At 40.3% G+C, this 21,097-nt stretch overlaps 1 protein-coding gene across 1 annotated transcript; it reads left to right on the forward strand.

Annotated features, from left to right (window-relative positions):
- Positions 1-13,303: 13,303 nt before the first annotated feature.
- On the forward strand, positions 13,304-17,689 carry LOC147513075 (monocopper oxidase-like protein SKU5). The gene is made up of 9 exons (XM_086596116.1): positions 13,304-13,949; positions 14,185-14,294; positions 14,400-14,670; positions 14,793-14,931; positions 15,156-15,522; positions 15,648-16,013; positions 16,164-16,242; positions 16,967-17,163; positions 17,255-17,689. Exons 1-9 carry the CDS (start codon positions 13,809-13,811, stop codon positions 17,382-17,384), a joined length of 1,800 nt encoding a protein of 599 aa, XP_086452242.1. The 5' UTR covers positions 13,304-13,808; the 3' UTR covers positions 17,385-17,689.
- Positions 17,690-21,097: the final 3,408 nt, after the last annotated feature.

A 21,097-nucleotide genomic window follows, 5' to 3' on the forward strand; every position in this document is an offset into this window, starting at 1 on the left:
AGTAAAAAACTAGAAAATGAATGAACGGTCAAGATCTAATCAAGTGGATAGTGAGAGAAGTATATATTTTCGGAATAAATTGGCAATAATATCGGAAATTTCGGAAATTTCGGATCGGATCGGATTTTAGAATTATATCCAAATCCGATCCAATTTTTTTTCGGAATTTTCGGAAATCGGAAAATCGGCCCATGAAAACTACACCCAGAACCAGACCAATTTCCGGTCGGATTTCGGAAAAATTGGAAATTCGGCAAAAAGAGACACCCCTATCTCCCGCGATCATGGTGACGTAGGGAGCGAGTTCTACTACATGGGGAAGACGGGGAAGAAGTATGCGGTGAAACGCTCTGACTGCAGCTTCTACTCGGCACCCATAGCGACCAGTCTGCTGAAGGGGATCGTGTTGGACGGTGACAAGACTGAGGTAGGGGATGAAGATATGGATACGCTGTTGGGGACCATGGACATGGCTGCTTGTTTGGTGAGTAACTTATGCATGATGTTTTTGTTTCTGTTACTTGGGCAATTTTCAAGTTAACATTGTACTTGTAGTTTTTTGCAGGGTATGACAAGTTGAGGAACGCTGTGCAGCGCGCCGAGAGTGACACTAACCCACACGTCGAGCTAGGATGTATGCGAACTGCATGGAGAGTTGACAAGAAGAAACTGGAGGTGATGACCAAGAAGTGTCAGGATGTTGCTGACGAGAACGCTGTGTTGGCTAACCGCTATGGTGACGGTGCGGAATTGGCTAAAGAGACTGAGTATGCCAAACAATGCCAGAGGGTGGCGCGGAAGGTGCAAGAGGCGTATACCATGGCATGTGTCTAATACGCTGAGCTGGATGAGAAATATCACTAGCTTAAGAAGGTGAATGACGGCGAGGGACAAGGTTCAGGTATGCGTGTGGTGCTGAGATCTGCCAGGCACACCCCTTCGACTAGCGCTGCCCCAAAAGATAAGCATGTTGTGGCTGATTCTTGATTGTGAAGTATCTTCTTGTCTTTGTCAGTTATGAGAATTTTAGAAATATTTTGTGAGTTCACCTCTCTTATATGAGAGTTAACCATAGAGCTGTGTCTTCAGGCTTGCCTGAGCAGTTCGCCATTTTGATACTGAGAACTGGTTTCCACGAGAGTGGCAGTTCGATGTTTTGTGAACATGTTAGAAGTATCAATCTGGATTTCCTGGGTAGACCCAGCAGATCGGTAAATTAATGTCTTGGCATTGGCTGAGTATTCCCCTTGACTGTGTATGTATGGAATGCATGTTTCTGCTTGAATGTTTATAGCTAGCACCTTGTTTATAATGCGTATGGGATGGAATGTCCAAGGAACATGTGGTTTATCTTAAAGAAGCGTTATGCTTGTAGTTATCACTTTCTTTCGTGGTTGTTGCGCTCTGCTGTGAGGCTCATTAGGAGTACTCTCGTCGAGCTGAGCTTAATATTAAGGATTTCTCATTAGGTGAGTTGGTAAGGCGTTGGGGCCTGTAAGCTAGAGATAGCGTTCTGCCCGGAGACAGGGTGTTGGCTTAAGAAAGTGTGTTGCTCACTGAGAGCGTTATCGCTTAGTCGATCCTAGAAGTATAGGTCCTCGACTAGCGAGACTTGGAGAGGCTGTGGAGCCTGTAAGCTCTTGAGAGCGTTCTGCTCATGGAGAGCGTGTGGGCTTATGGCGTATTATTGCTTTTGGGAGGCGTTCACCATTTGAGTCGATCCTAGAAGTATAGGTCCTCGACTAGCGAGACTCGGAGAGGCTGTGGAGCCTGTAAGCTCTTGAGAGCGTTCTGCTCATGGAGAGCGTGTGGGCTTATGAAAGCGTATTGCTCACTGGGAGCGTTCTCGCTGAGTCGATCCTAGAAGTATAGGTCCTCGACTAGCGAGACTCGAATAGGCTGTGGAGCCTGTAAGCTCTTGAGAGCGTTACGCTCCGCGGAGAGGCGTGTGGGCTTATGAAAGTGTATTGCTCACTGGGAGCGTTCTCGCTGAATCGATCCTAGAAGTATAGGTCCTTGACTAGCGAGACTCGGAGAGGTTATGGAGCCTGTAAGCTCTTGAGAGCGTTCTGCTCACGGAGAGCGTGTGGGCTTATGAAAGTGTATTGCGAGATTTGCCATTGCAAGTAAATGGAGTGAATTATAATAATAAACAAAAATAGATTAACTTTGAATTTACAGTAAGAGAAAACATGGGATATACGACAATGTAATTTTATTGATAAAACTTCTTCAACAAATAAGTGTTCCAAGGTCGTGGTAATAATTTCCCTTCTTGAGTTTTGATCTAGTATGCTCCGATGCCTACAACGCGTTCCACTATGTATGGGCATTCCCAAGTTGGTGCTAATTTGGAGTCATCTTGAGTCTTTTTCAAAACTAGATCGCCGAGTTGAAAAATCGAGGATGCACTCGCTTGTTGTAGGACTTCTTCAGAATTTGCTGATAGGATGCTACTATGATGGCGGCTAGGTCGTGCCGTTCTTCCAGCAGATCGACCTCTTGTGCTAAAACGGAATCGTTGTCTCCAGACTCGACAAGTTCTGACCGAGTAGTAGTGACTGTCAGCTCGGTTGGAATAACGGCTTCTGTGCCGTAACACAAGTAGAATGGCGATTCGCCTGTACTTGCGCGAGCTGTGGTGCGGTGAGCCCACAAAATGTTTTCTAGCTGGTTTGGCCATTGGCGTTTGGTCTTCTCAATCTTTTTCTTTAGATTTTCTAAGATTGCTTTGTTGCTGGCCTCAGCTTGACTATTACTTTGTGCGTACTGGGGAGTGGAAAATGCATGAACTATCTTCCACTTGGCCAAAAATTCTTTGACTGTTTTGGCCTTGAACTGTGAGCCATTGTCCATCACTAGTGTGTGCGGCAAACCAAATCTGGTGATGATATGAGTCCAGATGAAGTTTCTGACATGTGACTCTTTGACATTTGCGAGTGGAATAGCTTCGACCCATTTAGTGAAATAGTCAGTTGCAGCTAAGACAAAGCGAAATCTAGTACTTTTCTGTGGGATAAATGGTCCCATGATGTCCATTCCCCACATATGAAATGGCCAAGGGCTCGCGATGCTAATAAACTCAGGAGCTGGTTGTATGATGTTGTGGCCAAAGGTCTGGCATTTGATGCACTTAAGTACATATGCTTTGGCATCGATCTGCATGCGAGGCCAAAAGTATCCCTGGGAGATCGCTTTGTGAGCCAAATAGCGACCTCTCGCATGGTTTTCACACTCTCCTTCATGAATCTTAGCGAAAATTAGTTGGCCTTGTTTTGGGCTTACGCACCTCAAATGAGGGCCGCCAGCGGACTTTCTGAACAACTTGTTATTGAGCACGCAGTAACGACGCGCTTGATATGGGATTTGCTTGGCCTTGGTGCGCTCGTCTAGGAGCGTGCCGTGTTGGATGTATTCAATGATGGGCTGCATCCATGTTTGGCTCATCTGATTGGCAGAGAGCGGGCATAGGTCTCTGATTTCTAATACATGGTCTACTTGATAAGCAGGTCGGTCAACTACTTCAATGAGTAATTGTCTAGGAGCACAGTTCGGTGTTTGAGTGGCCAAATAAGCTAAAATGTCTGCGTGACGGTTCTCGTCCGTGATGGTGTATCGTGACTTTTGAAAGAAGGAAGTAATCGATTAACGACTTGAAGGTTTTTGAGGTTAATGGGAGTGTACTCTTTTGCAACCGGGCGAATAACCGGTTGCGAGTCACTAAAAACCGAGCTCCTTTAACGCCACAAAGTCCCATAATTGAAGCTTCATTATTTAGCGAAGTTACCTTCATGGATGCTCGACCATGGCTCCCTCTGGGGATGCTAAGACGACGCCAACCCCACTTCCTCCAGGGTTACTAGAACCGTCGACAAAAAGAGACCATATTGATTTGGTGGCTTCCTTTGTGGGTACGACCTCTGCTTCTGGTTCCCAATTTGGGTCATCGACAGGAAAATTTGCTAGGAAATCAGCCACGACCTGCCCTTTCTGTGAAGTGCAAGGGACAAACTCCATGTGGTGTTCTCCAAGCTTTTCGGCCTATACTGCCATGCGAGTTGTCTTGTTTTCTTTGTGAATAATTTTCTTTAAAGGTAGGTCGGTGATAATCTTGATTGAATGTGCTTGAAAGTAGGGCTTGAATTTTCTTGCCGAGTATAACAATGTGAGTACTGGTCTTTCAATGTATGAATAATTCTTCTCAGCTGGAGTGAGCGTTTTACTTGTAAAGTAGATCAATTTCTCGGAGTTGTTTTCTTCTTTGAAAAGAACCGAGCTAATGGCAAAGTCTGATACCGCCAAATATAGCCCCAGCGTTTCGCCATCCTTAGGTTTGGCCATGACGGGGGGTGTAGTCAGGTACTCTTTGAGGGTGGAGAACGCTTGATGGCATTGATCGTTCTACGAAAACTGCTCCCCCTTTTTGAGAAGTTGCAAGAAAGGTCGGCACTTGTCTGATGCCCTTGATATAAATCGGTTAAGTGTCGCGACCATTCCAGACAACTTCTGAATTTGCTTCTTTGTCTGGGGATCAGGCATGTCCAAGAACGCTCGGATTTGGTCTGGATTAGCTTCGATCCCTCGTTGTGATACTTGGTATCCAAGGAACTTCGGAGGATGCTCCAAAGAGACATTTCTCAAGATTGAGCTTCATTCGAGTTTGGCGCAACCTGGAGAACGCTTTCTCGAGATGAGTGAGGTGGTCTTCCGCTTTCTTGCTTTTGACGACCATGTCATCAATGTAGAGTTCCATGGTGTCACCTAACATGTCCTGGAACATGTCGGTGGCGACGCCGGTACGCGTTAGCCCCGTTCTTAAGTCCGGGGGAGGACGTTGTATAATGGAGATTCCTTCTTTGTTCGTGATGAATGATGTTTTTCTTTATCTTCTTGGTGAGTGGGATTTGGTTGTATCCACTATCTGACTGGCGTCCATGAAAGAGAGGAGCTCATGGCCACACGTCTGATCGACAAGTCGGTCTATGCGAGGTAGGGGGAAGCTATCCTTTGGCGTTTCCTGATTAACGTTCATAAAGTCGACGCAAAGACGAATTGTGCCGTTCTTTTTTGGAACTGCGACAATGTTAGCGATCCAGTCTGGATAGTCTACTTTTCTAATGAACCCGATTTGCTTAAGTTTTTCGATTTCATCATTGATGGCTTTCTGGAATCGCAGGGAGAGTCGTCTAGGTCGTTGGCGAACTGGTCTGGCATTAGGGTTCACATTTAGTCTATGACACGCAATATTATGATCTATTCCAGGCACATCGACATACGACCAAGCGAAAATATCTTTATTCATGGCTAAAAAGTTTACAAGCTGGGCCTTGAGTGTGAGGTCAATGTTAGCCCCTACATATACGAACTTGGGATTATCTTCGATTCCTAGGTTCACTCGCTCTTTGTCTGCCTGTTGAGATGTTGTCTTTGGTACTGATGCTTCCTCAGATGGGGATACTTTATTGATCTGAGGGAGAGTGGAATTGGTCGCACGAGCTAGAGCGATATCTGTGGCGACAACAACAGGGGCTGGAATGGCCTCTGTGGTTATGACAACAGATTCTGGAGTGACCTTCGGAATTGATATTTGTTGCGTGAAACATGACGGCGCGACCTCTGATGTGCTAACTGGTGGAACAACAACAGCGGATGTGACTTCTGGGGTCTTGGCTGCTGGATTGACAACAACTAATGTAACTTCTGGGATCCAACCTGGTGGAGCGACAATGACTGGATTAACTTCTGGAGTTGAAACAGATGACTGAACCGTCTTGCTGGTGCCCCCAACGTGCTGCTTTGATGCTTTGGCTCTGACCTCAGCAACCAGGTCTTTGGCCATTGTATAACTGGTGGGCTAGTTCCTTGTGTGAGTATGCAGGTCAGCGATCTTGTTTGTAGAGAGGATTTGATTTCAATGATAAGCTTCAAGTTGATTGCTTCGAAGCTCCATCATGCCTCTTGGTCCTGGGAAGCGGAGAACTTGATGCAGCGTGGATGGTATAGCTTGCATTTGGTGGATCCAGCGCCGCCCTCGGATAGCATTATAGGACGACTTGATGTCTAGAACGCTAAAGCGTATATTGAAGCTGACTTTGTCCTCTCTAGATCCCACTGAAACTGGGAGTATGATATCGCCGATTGGGTCGGCCCTGGAGCCATTAAACCCATAAAGAGGAGCGATCGGATCTATAAAGACTGACTTAGGTAAGTTCATTTCTTGAATTGTATGATAGAACAGGATGTCGCACGAACTGCCCGGGTCTATTAGGACGCGTTTGACTATCCAGTCGCTGATCTTGACATGGACAACAAGTGTATCATTGTATGGGAGGCAAACCTTGTTGAGGTTGGCCTCAGTAAACGTAATATCCCCTGTGTTGCGACCTGAACTTCACGGAGCGTGTGACGCTTGTGAAAAAAAATGATAAACTTCTTGAAGGGCACCGACACGCCTGCGTTTCTCTCTGGAAGATGTTACAGAATCATCTGGGAAAGTGATTATATGAATAGTTCTGACGTTGTCGCGATTTGATGAGTGCTGTCTGCGTTCATGGCAAGAACGGTCACGGTCTCAGGGACGTCCTCTACTGCGAGAACGAGCTTGAACCTTGTGATGGTTCTGGCGAGGTGGGGATCTACTGCGCACTCGGCGAGCCACGAGCTTATGGCATAAGTCGACGTCGGCTATGTTAATATACTGTTTGATATGCCTTGCTTCGATGAGATCTTGGAGGTATTGCTTTAGCCCCCAGCATGCATCAGTCTCGTGACATCTGGCTTGGTGAAATGTGCAGTACGGTTTGTCAGGTCGGTCCACTGGTTGTCGCACATCACGTCGGAAATATGAAGCTCGTTTGATCTTTTCTAGGATGTAACTGGGCGAGTGTGTCAGAACGGTGAGCTTGCGGTTGTTATTCATTCTGTTACCCGACTTCTTCTCTTGCTGTCGGGGGCGCTTTTTAGAGACTGGTGGTCATCTGATATTGTTGCGATCTCTTCTTCTTCTGGTAAGCCTTGATGCTTCAGGCCTTCTTGCAACTTTATATACTTGTCGACTCGAGCGTACATCTCGGATAAAGTCTCGGGACGCTCTTTCATCAGCGATCTGGTGAGTGCCGTGTTGCGTTCATCAGCGATCTGGCAAGTGTCGTGTTGCGCACACGGCAAGCGTTGTAAAATGCCAAGGTGGCGAAAGACTCTTTCAATCCTGCTTCCATTCACAGTAGTTCGGCTTTGAACCGACTTAAAAATTCACGAATTGTTTCGTCTTCGCCAAGTGAGAGCTGGAACAGCGAGTCTAGATCAGCTTTCTTTCATCTGTTATGCACATACTGGCTAGCAAATGAATCGGTAAGTTGCTCGAAGGTCTTTATCGAGTCTGGCTCGAGTGAGAAGAACCAATCGAGTGCTCCATCCTTGAGACTAGCAGGGAACAAGCGACAGTGGAAATGATCGAACTCTGGTGCAATATATAATGCAAAGCTTTGGATATAACGAGCCACATGTTGCACAGGGCATGTGCTGCCATCGTACATTGGAAAACGTGGCTGAACGAAATCCTGAGGAGAGGGTTTATTTAGTACCTCCGTGGTGAATGGCGATGCATGGTATGTCTTGAGCATTTTCTGGACGATCTGGATTGCGTCTTTTCTCACTGCGCTTTGACCGATGCTTTGCGATAGTTCGTTAATTTGCTGATTAACTTCATTGATGTTGTTCTCAGCAACGTTCCCAGCTGGTTGTTGTTGTGCATCTACTTGTGCACGAAGAGCAGCATTTTCCTGCCGGAGCAAGGAAATGCTTTCATTGGTCAAACCTAGCTGGTTCGCGAGTGTCAGAGCTCGAATTTCTAAACAATTAAAAAAAATGAATATTTGAAATATAAATATCTCAAACATCACTCGGTTCAATTGTCTAAAAACCCAGGCTATGACGGGGTGGATACAACACATGTCAAAACCTAAAACCCACATCATAAAGAATCTTAACAACAACAAAAAATCTCCAAAAATTATCTTTATTACTTTATGTAAGTCTATCTTCCATAAAAAATCATCAATATAACATACTAAGAATAATAGGTCATCAACATCGTATTCTCATTCCATAATGAATATGAAACTACATTATTATATTCTTCCAAAAAGATCAGACCTAATAAAACTAACGGACTGCTCCAGATCAAATCCAAATCAAAGCGTCATTTGTTCCATCGCATTCCACCTATGTTCCTAAGAACACACCCACGTTGCCAAAACAAAGCAAACATGGGTTGACAAAATGGAATTTCTTTGGTATGAGTAGACTAACCACATAAAACCATTATCATACTTTAATTATTCAAACAATCACTTTATATTATATCATAACTTAATCATTCACAGCTTGGAAGACAGGTAGTTCCGTCATTTTAACCGGCATAATTTCTTCCCAAGCAAGACTTCCATTATATAACTCATTATAATAACTCGTTTTAATATCTAAACCATTGAATTAAAACTTACCGATATCCACTGCTGTATAAGGGTAGGACCGCGTCCCTGCACAAAATGTTATTAAGTCCTACCCTCCTGCAAAAGAAAGTTAGAACTTCTATATAACATATGTAGATATTATATTAGGTATTCAAAAGTAAACCCAAACACTTTCGATAATCAAATAATACAACTAACCCATAGGCGAATACCTTAGTTCCTCTCTAGATCCAAACAATCGGTCAAACAATCGGTCATTCATGGCACATTCAATGAATGCCCGGGTCATTCTGCCACATTCAAGGAATACCCAATCCTACATTCTCGCATTACACTCAAGGAATACAACTAACCCAAGGCGAATACCTTAGTTCCTCTTTTAGGGCGGTCCAAACAATTTGGTCATTCATGGCACATTCAATGAATACCCTTATATAGCTTAACGGGCCATTTATGGCACATTCAATAAATGCCCACCTAACATATGACTTCATCGGTCATAAAACCAAATTCAAAACTTGAAGTGGAGAGTTCTAAAAGGGTGCGGTAAATTTTGTTTACGCATTATTGAACTTTATTGTATATATTATTTCAGAGAATGAAGGAATATCTTTATTCATGTAGTTTTTGGTTTACGTGTTATTAATTAGATTAATGTCTAAGTGTCATAACGTTGCATATCATAAAATACGAAATTATCACATAGTAGTTAATACACATACACACGTATATATAACGGTCTTAGCCTAAAGCCAAGCATGCTAATAGCCCTAGACCTATCCTAATAACCCAAATCATAATCCGAGTTAAAAAGACAAATTGGGTCAACTGGTCAAAAATCAACCCTGGTCAAAGTCAACTCTGGTCAAAGTCAAACTCGACCTGCCAAGGGTCAACAGCAGTCAACCAACCCCAAACTCTTCTAACCCAAAAGCCCAAAGTCTAAAATTAAGCCCATGAGTGAATATCCAAAAAATCACTCAAGCCCACTTGCCTGATTCGGCCCAAGCCTAATCTAAACTTACTGTTCATAAATTATAACCTGACCCACTTAGATTTATAAAACCAGCCCGATTTACAAAAATAACTTAAAACTGGCCCAAGCCCAAAAGTCTTAAACAAACTTGAGCCCACAAGTCTAATTCGCCCAACTAAAAGAAATTAGATTGACCCACTAAAATACAAGTCGTCTTCTACCTCCTTCTTCTCTCCAAAGTGACTCCTCTCCACCGTAAGCCACCACTAATCCACCACTCGACCACCTCCATCATCCTATCGGTTTTGACCACCATGAAAACCCCCATCAACCGATACCATCATAGCGATTTCCTTATCTTCGACAAAAGCGGGATCGGCGCCATTAATGGTCGCTTAGAGCTTCATGTTCCACCTAAACTAGTATTTAACCCTTCCACCAAACCTTTACTTCCCGACATCAATCATCATTCTAACTCGCATCAAAACCAAAACAACCAATGTTCACATAACCCTCTTGAAATTTCTTTGTTGCCGCCATTAACAACTAGCTTCTAAGCTTCAACATCCCTCGCCAACCTCCATTACACAATCACCCAAACCAAACATCAATTGCATGCCCAACACTTCACAATAACCACCCAACATCATGAATCAACCAAAAAATATATCCCGGTTCAAGCGGTTCTGAGGCGATTCTATTTGGATTTAGAGGCGATTCTATATGTGGGGCTTTAGCCGCCATGAACCAAGCGAGAAGCTTCCACCAACTGCGACCTACCAATAATCTATTCATCGACCTACCACTCTATTTACGGTAGGCCTGAATTCGTTTGAGCACTTGCTTGCTATCACGAAGTCGGGACAAGGTTTTCGGAGACCGAGAGCGAGTTTCTTCAAACCATAAATGCGCATATAAACGCGAGTTATCGGTAAATAGAATACAACACCTGAATAGAACGATGCGAGCAATAAAAATCCTATATTTTCTTTTTCCTCGTATCATATAATCTACAATAAACGAGAAATCTAAAAACTTTAAAATATCTACTCACCTGTAGCGCTCTCCGATTATCAGCCAGCTACCAAGAAAAATCTTCCTTTTCTGCTGTCAGTAAAACTCCATTTTCTTTTCTAAAACCCTCGCTGTGTTTTTCCCCAAAAACTTTACGTGAGAAAACCCACCGAAAAATAAGGACAACACTTATCTATTTACCTACGGGGCTTTTATCCTTATCTGATAGTTATCATCTATCCATTATCTATTTTCATTATTATTTTATTATTATTTATTATTTATTATTATTATTTTTTATACTAGGAAAACAAAAGAAAAAGTCGGGGTGTTATAGCGAGGTTTTGAACTTGAGCTTCGAGGCTTGCCATGCTTCGTGGGCTTGAGACTTTTGGTTTTTTGGTTTTTGATTTGTGTGAAGGTGGTTTCTCAAGTAATCGGGACCACAGATGACGCCAATGTAAATAAACGTTTTTCCCTTACATATACAGGAGGAAGAAGAAGGGGATTGGATTTGGGAAAGGACCGAGTTCACTAAGTAGCGAGCTGCCTACGTATCTTTTCTTGATTCTGGGGAGAGAATAATCAGGTCTGACGTAGTTCATGTAGGTGGTATTTATAGACACAAGAGAGTGTTGATCTTCGAGACACGTGTACTCCCTTATACATATGTAGGGTGGAGATTACGAATAAGTGTTAGGTTGGTTATGGTAGGAAGGCGGTGATCATTGGGAGTGGGTGCAGTAGTTCATAATTCCCGGTAATTGGAATTACATATATGGCTTTGGTAATGATTACCCTTGAATTAAGGAAAATGTCTTTATTCGAAGCGTTCCGCTCTAGGTCGTTCAGTTTTCTTGGAACGTTCTTGAGCGAGTTGGAGTGTACCACCTACATAAAGCGAGCTGCTCGCGAGTCGATCTTGGAGGACGTTGTTCTGATTGCGTAACGATCTTTACTTATGCTTAACGCGTGTTTAATATTCTTTAATGAGGATATTACTCCCTTACACTCGTATACATATGGCCAATTTGTGAATAAACCAAAGGATATCGATAGATTGAAAGTTGAAAGTCGAAACTCAGTCATATATGAACCCAGTAGCTAAAAGTAGGTGGTTAAATTTCTCCATGAGCAGTTGAGAATATAGGTTGATTTATATCGTAGAAGTTTAGTGGTTAAGGCATCACCTTCGCGTGATCATCATATTTTATGGTGCTCCAAATAATTATGTTGTTGTTTATTATGTTTTTGCTAATCGGGTGTTCGGGCTAGTTTATGTGCACTTCCACTAATCCGGGGCATGGTTGGAAATTTGACTTAGTACTGCCTTGCCAATATCTTTGAGGGGAATCGAACTGGTGACCAATAGAGAGCACAAACCTATGGGCTGGCCAATTGTGCTAACCCTCAAAGTAAATAATGTGTTTTTTATATGGTAAATAATGTTTGGGGTTCCTCACCCTTGTGATGGAACAACTTGGTGGCACTGCACATGTGTGTGTTATTGGACGACCCCCATGGAACTGTTTGTGAGGAGCTTGAGCGATCTACATATGTAGTTTGAAGCTAATGGTTCTAGATTTTGAGTTCGAACGATTTGCTCACATCAAACCAAAATGAAATAGCGCTCAACACCACGGGATCAAATGAAAGCCAATATCTCGACACCACCATGTCGAATGAAATCAAAATTTTGCAACTCATTGAAATTTCAAAACACTATAAAACAGATTGAATTTGAGAGTGTTCATATACAAACTATCTTAGTGAGAATCGATTAATACCGTTTTTCCTAATAAAAAAAATGTGTGCGTGTGTATTTTTTTTTTCCCGTTAAAAATATAGAATGCTCAATGACATTGTAAAGAAAGAAAAATAAAATTATGGCATTAGACATTAGTATAGTCTGTATCACTAGATTTCCCGAATTTATAATATCAAAATAATAAGTTTAATATTCTCCTGTCGAGAACTGAGGGAAATGGGTTTAAAATTACCATATTGTTGTCAATATATTTCCCCATTTTATCAGAATATTTTCACTTATTCAGCCATGATCAGGGCAAACTGGCAAAGTGAGAATGCCAGAAGTATGCCTGCCACATACTGTAGTTGTGATTTGTGAAGACCATGAACACTTTTGGTCATTCATGTTTGACTTGTCCTAATTCCAACGTAAATTGAAATCAAACGCCATTTTTTCGTTAAGCGAATCAGAAGCATTCAATTACTCGTCAACCAATCCGAGGTCTCTTTATTCAGTTAACATCGATTTCCACTCCTCATTACTTTCTGTCCAAACTTCAAAATCAAAGCATAATATGGTTCAATTTAATGTTCTGCACTACCAGATACTAAGCTCCAGGACCCACCAACTATTATGTTCCCTAGAGTTGTTTATTATTACTTTATTAATTGCTAAACACGCCCCATAAACCGCGTAAAGCACACATTGAAAGTTTGAAACTAGCCGGACCAGATAAATCGGTGGTGGGACCATGATGAGTTGGTAGTTACATCGATACAGCCATACAGGTATGATAGTGGGACCAGTATGTGAAGTGGAGAAAAATAAAGCCGTTTTTTGGAAAAAGTGGGACCAGTATGTGGAAGAGTACTCAAAATTAATTGACGTGTGATTGGAAATGCATTATCATCCAACGGTTAGGATATAAGGAGAAGGTGCACATGGGTTTTGTATTGGAAAAATTGAACCGTTGGAAGGATTTGATAGTGATCTTTTAGCTCGAATGACCCCGACAACTTGAATGAGAGAGACTTCAGGTTTTCAGACTCGTTTTTCTCTTTAAAAGTCTTTAAACCAATCTTTCTCATTGTCTAACACTCTAACCACATTGTTTAAAAATTCAACTTTTTTTTTTTTTGGCTAAAATTCAAATAATACGAACAATGTTTTCACTGATCTAATTTAGTGAGGGGTATCCCATGCCCTAATTCCACACAAAAAAAAAAAAAACGAAAACAAAAAATAAGAAAAAAGGAGTATAGGTAAACAAAAGCAATGGGCAACTAGTGTGATGGTGTGACATAGAAAGACTAAAACATTTGCTGGCAAACTCGTTTTAGGGCAACCGCAACCACAGTATAAACCCTAGCAAATTGGGTGTAATAAAAAAATAAAGTAAAGCCGTTTCTTCTTACTTTAACTCTTTCTTCACAGTTAACAGTTCACACTCTCACTCATTTCTTCTTCTTCTTCTTCTTCAAAGCTGAAACTCTTTCCCTTTCATTTAAATCTTCTTAAAACAGATAATGTAAACCCCCGAAAAAAACTATCTCACAAAACCATCTCCTCAAATTCTTAAACCCCAAATACATACATGGCATCATTAAAATTCTCTCCATTGTTTTTAATCTACATTTCCTCATTTTTAACTCTTTGTTTTGCTGGAGACCCTTTTGTTTTCTATGATTGGGAAGTTCATTATATGAACGTTGCTCCTTTAGGTGTTAAACAAAAGGTTTGTTTTCTCTCCACTCAGATCTTACTACTCTCTGTTTGTAGATCTTCATATATAATGTTGTCACCTTCTTTTCTCATCTGGATTAACTAAATGAAGGGGTTTGCTTATATCTTTCTTTATGAATGTACTTATGTACTTAGCTGCAAGTTGAGATGTATGGTGGTGTGTAGTTATATTAGTTTTGGTACTAAATCATATGGTGATGGAACCTACATTTACTCTGGGGGTGCAGGTTATTGCGATTAATGGGAATTTTCCTGGTCCTATTGTTAATGTGACTACAAATAACAATATGGTCGTCAACGTTGTAAACAGCTTGGACGAAGATCTACTAATTACCTGGTAACAATTTGAAGAAATTACTGTTAGAATTTTTACGTTTATTTTAATATGAGGTGTTGTTTGTCGACTGAGTTTGATAGATTTGTGGTTACTTTGTTGTGGCAGGAATGGGATCCAACAGCGTCGTAATTCTTGGCAAGATGGTGTTCTTGGTACTAATTGCCCAATTCCTGTTAACTGGAATTGGACATACCAGTTTCAGGTTAAGGATCAGATAGGAAGCTTCTCTTACTTCCCTTCGCTCAATTTTCAGAGAGCGTCTGGTGGGTATGGGGGTATTATTGTAAATAACAGGGACGTGATTCCCGTCCCTTTTGGAACTCCGGATGGAGACATAACCATCATGATTGGTGATTGGTACAATCGAAACCATACGGTTAGTGTTTATTGTCTTTGTTAATACTTACTTTCTTTTCTTTTTAGTTTTCTTTGAAGGTAGTTTGAATGAATTGGAAGTTCGGATACGAAGACTGATACCAGGTTTTTTTTGGTATGTAGGATCTGAGGAAGATCCTTGATAATGGAAAGGATCTTGGGATGCCAGATGGTGTTCTAATTAATGGGAAGGGTCCTTACCGGTACAACACAACTCTTGTCCCTGATGGGATTGAGTATGAAACTTTTAATGTAAAACCAGGTAATTCTCTTGGAATGGGATCCTAAAGTACAGTACTTTTTTGAACAATCCAGCTATAATGTAATGGTTGGAGATTGATATCATTATGTTGTACTATTAAACGATCCAGCTTATGTTCTGTTGTAGAGTTCAATTATTTGCATTACGTTGCTTCCATTTACACTTTGGTTCATAGAAAACATTTTTTTTTTCTCTATAGTGATATTTTCATCTTGATGGCGCAGGAAAAACGTATCGCTTACGTGTACACAATGTTGGAATCTCAACAAGTTTGAACTTCAGAATCCAGAATCATAATATGGTTCTTGCTGAGACTGAGGGAACATACACAATGCAACAAAATTACACTAACTTAGATATTCATGTTGGACAGTCCTATTCTTTCTTAGTTACCATGGATCAGAATGCAAGCACAGATTATTATGTTGTAGCCAGTGCAAGGTTTGTGAATGAAACAATTTGGAGAAGAGTTACTGGTGTTGCCATCTTGAAGTATTCTAACTCCAAGGGGGATGCATCTGGTCCTCTTCCTGATGGACCAAATGATGTGTTTGACAAGACGTTTTCACTTAACCAAGCAAAATCCGTCAGGTTTGTCATCCTGGATTTGGTGTATTTTGATGAGCATGTTCTCATCCCTCGAAACCGTGTTTTAATTCTGTTTAGCTCTCTATGGGGAGTCAAACTTATGTCTTCTATTTTCTATTGTCGATCAGGACAAATGGGTCTGCTGGTGCTGCTCGACCCAATCCGCAGGGTTCTTTCCATTATGGGGAAATTAATGTGACTGATTTTTATTTGTTGAAGAATCAACCACCTGTGATGATCCAGGGTAGACGGCGGACTACGCTCAGTGGTATATCATATGTTAATCGTGACACACCAATCAGGCTTGCTGATTGGTTCAATGTAAAAGGAAAATACACGCTTGATTTCCCCAATGAGCCTATTACTGGACCCCCCCGTATGGGAACATCTGTGATTAATGGCACATATAGGGGATTCATGGAAGTTGTACTTCAAAACAATGACACCAAGGTCCAGACCTATCATATGGATGGATATGCATTTTTTGTTGTTGGGTAAGAAAATCTTATCTGCTTTCTACCCGTGTTATTCCTGACTACATGCGCTAGATGAGCTTATACTGTGCTTTATCTAGATTTTCCTTGAGTTTGTTATTATATTATTCTTATTTTGTGCACATGTTGATAAGACTAAACTGATTGCAGTATGGATTTTGGAGAATGGACAAATAACAGCAGAGGAACATATAATAAGTGGGATGGCATTGCTCGCTGCACAGTACAGGTATGCTGTCTGTTATTTCAATGAGTACTGTTATAATTACTATTTTTCAGGATGTAGTTTACGATGGTTCAGTTTTAGTCTAGTTTCAGCGACAAGGATAGCTGTGTCCATATCATATCTGACACGGATACGATTATACAAAGCATCTGACTTGGTGAAATATAAAAAATTGAGGTATGTCACATACATTATGTGTCCGACACATGGACACGTGGAAACATATCCTACACAGATAACATAGGTTTTAGTAAATAAACTGACCATTATCAATTAAGGCTCTAAAGATATGCTTTCTTCTTTCATCTGTCGATTGGTAATGGTTAACATACCTTGATGATAGTGGGTTTCCCATCTTAGCTTGACATACATTACATGGTGATGAAAAACCAACACCCACTGACCTTCCATAATGCTTTAGCACAACTAGTTGGGTTCTGTTCCTCAAAGCTGAATGAAAAATATTCTTAATGATCTCATATAAGTTCCATAGTTGGTTTAGTTTTTCTCCCCTTGTAACTTTTATCCTAATTGCATGCGGCTCCACTCTGCAGTTCCTTTATAAGAATTGAGAAATCTGAAATTTCATGGAAATCGTATACGACACATGTTTCATGTTTGTGCCTGCTCTATCATTGAGTAATCTACACCTCATTCAGATGATTTAAAATTGCAGTATGGTTGATGTCTGGTATATATCTTCAGTAAGCCATCAAATTCTCTGTAGGTTTTTCCTGGAGCATGGTCAGTGGTAATGGTCTCCCTTGACAATGTTGGCGTTTGGAACCTCAGAACACAGAATCTTGATTCGTGGTATCTTGGCCAGGAAGTGTATGTGAAGATTGTCAATAACGAGTCTAACAAAACGGAGTTGGGTATTCCAGATAATGCCCTTTTTTGTGGTGCCCTAAAAAACAAACAGCAGTATGTTTCTCGTTTCTTCATGCTAACCAATGTGTTTGTTTCAAGTAATTTGAAAACTGACCCCATTTCAAACTTTCTGTGCTTTATTTAGGCCGGCCCATAAACCCCCAAAGCAACGTTATGCTGCTCTTAAAAATTCTGGGTCATCAGCTAAAGGAAGATCGAAGATACTTGTAACCCTAATGATGTCAATCTTTGCTATATGTACCATTTTCTGCTAAGCACGCCAGCTGATGGTGGAACTCTATTATCCTTTTTGATGGTGGTGGGGTGGCTTGTTTACAATGCAGGTAGGAATATGGATTTCTTTATTTGCCTTTTTTGTTACTAGTCTTTGAGGTGTGCAAATGTAGTCTTGTTAATACAAATATTTTCGTGGTTATTCTCGGATGTTTGTTTACTACTCATTGTTATAGTCTTCAGGATGCTTCCCTTGTTATTGGGAATTTATGATTCTTTTCAATTTTCAACTTATGTACTGATGTTAATTCACCCATTTTCAATATCATTTGCTCCAAATACTCAACTTTATATGTTCCCGGGTGAGATGAGGTAATGTCTGATTTACCCTGAATGTCTGAATGACCTTACATCTAAGTTCCAACTGTTGGAATCTAAAATGGATTCTGTGTGATGCTAAGAAAATTATAACCCATTGACCTTATCTGGATTTTTGTTATATAAACATTTCTCGGTTACACTTCCCTATACCATCAAAAAAAGAGGTTACACTTCCCTGTATGGCTGTATGTTGAGTGTATGTTATACGCTTAAGTGGCTTAAGTGTAGTTACACTCATACAATAAGAACTTCTCGAGGCCTATGTGGAGACAGTTGCACTTTAGATTCCATGGGTCTAACAGCCTAACCTAACAGGATCATGTGTTACAGGTTGCTGTCCACGTGAAGGTGAGATTAGATGAGTTGTCTGTGGTCCATGGTGTTAATGTCTTTTGCTGTACATGTGCAGCTTTTAGCCAAAATAAGTGAAATTCTTTATTGAATCTGATGGAAATCCTGTCTGCCTAATTGACTCGTTGACCACGCTCCTCTTTCTCCTGTTTTTAACCACTTCCCAATTATTTGCAGTCTTCAATCCTAGCTAGCCAAAAGGTTTTGAGTTGGTTCCTAGCCTATCTATCACCCCCCTTTTGTGAACCATTCAAACGACCGAATGAATTTTATATGGCTATTTCTTTCATCTAATCTTATTAATACACTCTTTCCCATATCTGAACCATTTGTATCTTGTGCAAAAGTGCAAGAGATTGATGTGCTCAGTTGTATCCTGTAACATTCTACATGGTTTTGAATCTCTAATGGTTGTTTTGTTCTGAAATAACAGTGACTCAATTTTATACGAAAACAAACGAACCAAGTAAAAGTGAGTTTTACTTGAGGATAAAACGAGTTTGGATAAGTTTGAGGATTTTATTTTCTGTTGTAGGCATGTCAGGTTGTAGGTCGTACTCGAAATCTGCACGTTGTCTTGTCTTGTACTTCAGAGTTCAGACCTAGTGGTTTCAAGTTTCACCCTTCAATTACATTTGGCGTTTAGAACTGTAGCCATGTAAAATGAATGGATGTAACCAGATCCGCCCAAGTGGTTTTGGCGGGTTAGTGTTTGAAATTTAAAGTTGGGTCGTATGGAAGTGGAAACTGAAAAAGATAATTAAAGGCAGCTTGGCTGATTAAAAGAGGTTAAAGCTGAGTTTCTTTAAAGTTGAGTTTTTTTATGGGATTGGCACTCTTTTGACTAATTCCAAGGTATTGATATATCTCTATTAATCACATAAAAAAACACCGACGGTAATAAGCTACGGCAAGATTGCACAATCCATATTGGGTTGGTATGAGATTCTATATTCCACGGAAGGTTATTGTTGTGGGTCTTTTTTCGTTTTGAAATTTTTTTAATAGTCACCGTAAAAAAAAGTTAGTTGCCGCGAGATAGTTGTGTTCACTAAAATTGAGTCTTTATTTGTGTTAATTATTAAAACTCTTCTCTATTAATTTGATTCTGAGTTTTTTTATAAAGATATATGAAAAATATTTGCCGCGAGATAGCAAAATTATGCTTCGATTGTAAATTTTTTTTTTCATGATTTTGGTATTGTTCTTAGAGTGTATAAAAAAACTATAAATAAGAAAATGAAGTATCTATGTCGTGTGTGTTAAATATGCAAAATTTGAAGTGAAAAAAAATAAAAAACACAAAAAAATCTTCGGCAACTCCCTACCGTAGGATATGGGATCTCGCTGCAACTTGATATCTTGGATTGTGCAATATCGCAGTAACTGTCTATAGCGGGATATGAAATCTCACGGCAAATGTTTGCAGTAGAACTATGGGGCATGTGGAGTGTAAAAAGATATATAAGAAATAACTATTATTGTTTTACTTTTTGTTAGAATGGTGTCAATCCCATATAGTGGGGTCTCAATACGGCATGAGTGGGTTTGTTCTGGGACCTTCCACACGGGACACTACTGTAGTCATTTGAATGCAATGTAGCTCCCGACCGATTCAGTGGATCCGTACAGATGATATTTTGTCTCCTGCTGATGAACAATAATGTCTAATGTGATCATAGGATATGGTTGTTAGGGTTGAGTTGTTTATGATCGTTATTTTGTTTAACTTCACATCATTAAGACAACAGACAACTTCAATTGCTAAGGAAATTAGGAAACATCTTTTTAACCTGTTTTTGACAAGTTACACATTAATTGAAATTTGGAAATCTCCTAAGCTTGGACGATATTTATTTCATTGTTCTCAACAGTGAGTAAGAAATGCTGGCCCTAGGAGCATCTGATCCTTTTAGCAGCATACAAAACTTTGGTATACATATACCAGTAACAACACATAATCTGGCTGCATTTTCCGAATAGTCTTGCGTTGAATGATATATTTCAGTAGCTAAGTCATGATATTTTTCAGAAAATATCACCTTGTGCGTGTGTTCATTAGTTAAATGTATCTTTACACTGGCTGGATGCCTGGATTAGCAACTAACATCTTCCCAAGTTGATCAAATGAGGGTGCATGAGATCCCAAGGATACATGCCGTAACCAGGCTTTGCTTTAAATATCTGTTTCCTGGTTTTTGTATCATGGACACAAGTGTAGGCCTAAGAATGAGGTGAGCCCAGTGATTGCCCATAGAACCATAGACAGACACCCTCATTCCCTCAGAAACTCTTTCTTTACAGTGGTAAGAACGAATTCTCACTTAAATGATTTTGAATATGAATGAATGAAGAAATAAAATAACTTGGACAACACTGTAGTTGGCACTAATACTCGATCAAGAATTTCATCGATACAATAATTGAGTTAGAAATTGTAAACTAAATCAGTAAATCACAACCATAAAAATGTTGATTCTTTCCGTCTTTCGTCTCCTCTACACTATTCAAATTTCAGCATTAACATAGAACATATGGCATTCCAACTATTTGTTAGAAATTGTACAAGCATACATACCGAAATCACTTATTAGGATTTAGCATGATCCAACAGTCAGATTTCTTCTCACTATTCTCTACCGGTAAAATAGTCCTGATGACACCAGTTCGTGTTTTTCTTTCTCTATCTAAATCCTGAATATATCGAAAGAGTGAAATTTAGAATGTGAGAAAAATGTCTGGAACGTATCAATTTGTGGCCATGTCACCAATCCCACCACCCACCAGTCTTGTGTAGTATGTACCTTGACATAAAGAAAGAGAGAAAACCCCATCAACTGGACTTCTCAAAGATCCTCTTTCTTTTCCTTAACATCCAACACACATTCCTTGCCTTCCAAACCATCTTACAACTAACAAACTCCTACTTGACACTTTTCAGTTAACAACTTAACATAACAAGAACAAAAAACAAACTCATACTCAAAACAAAACAAAACAAAACAAAAAAAAAATGCTAGAC

The sequence above is a fragment of the Coptis chinensis genome, chromosome 3 (assembly GCF_015680905.1).
Source record: "Coptis chinensis isolate HL-2020 chromosome 3, ASM1568090v1, whole genome shotgun sequence".
NCBI lineage: Eukaryota > Viridiplantae > Streptophyta > Magnoliopsida > Ranunculales > Ranunculaceae > Coptis > Coptis chinensis.

What these genes read in the sequence shown, in the direction of transcription:
- LOC147513075 (XM_086596116.1), top strand. Translation starts at nt 13,809, where the DNA reads ATGGCATCATTAAAATTCTCTCCATTGTTTTTAATCTACATTTCCTCA. An exon ending in GAAGATCTACTAATTACCTG is followed by an intron (nt 14,295 to 14,399) that starts GTAACAATTTGA and finishes TTGTTGTGGCAG; the next exon opens with GAATGGGATCCAACAGCGTC. An exon ending in GGTACAATCGAAACCATACG is followed by an intron (nt 14,671 to 14,792) that starts GTTAGTGTTTAT and finishes TTTGGTATGTAG; the next exon opens with GATCTGAGGAAGATCCTTGA.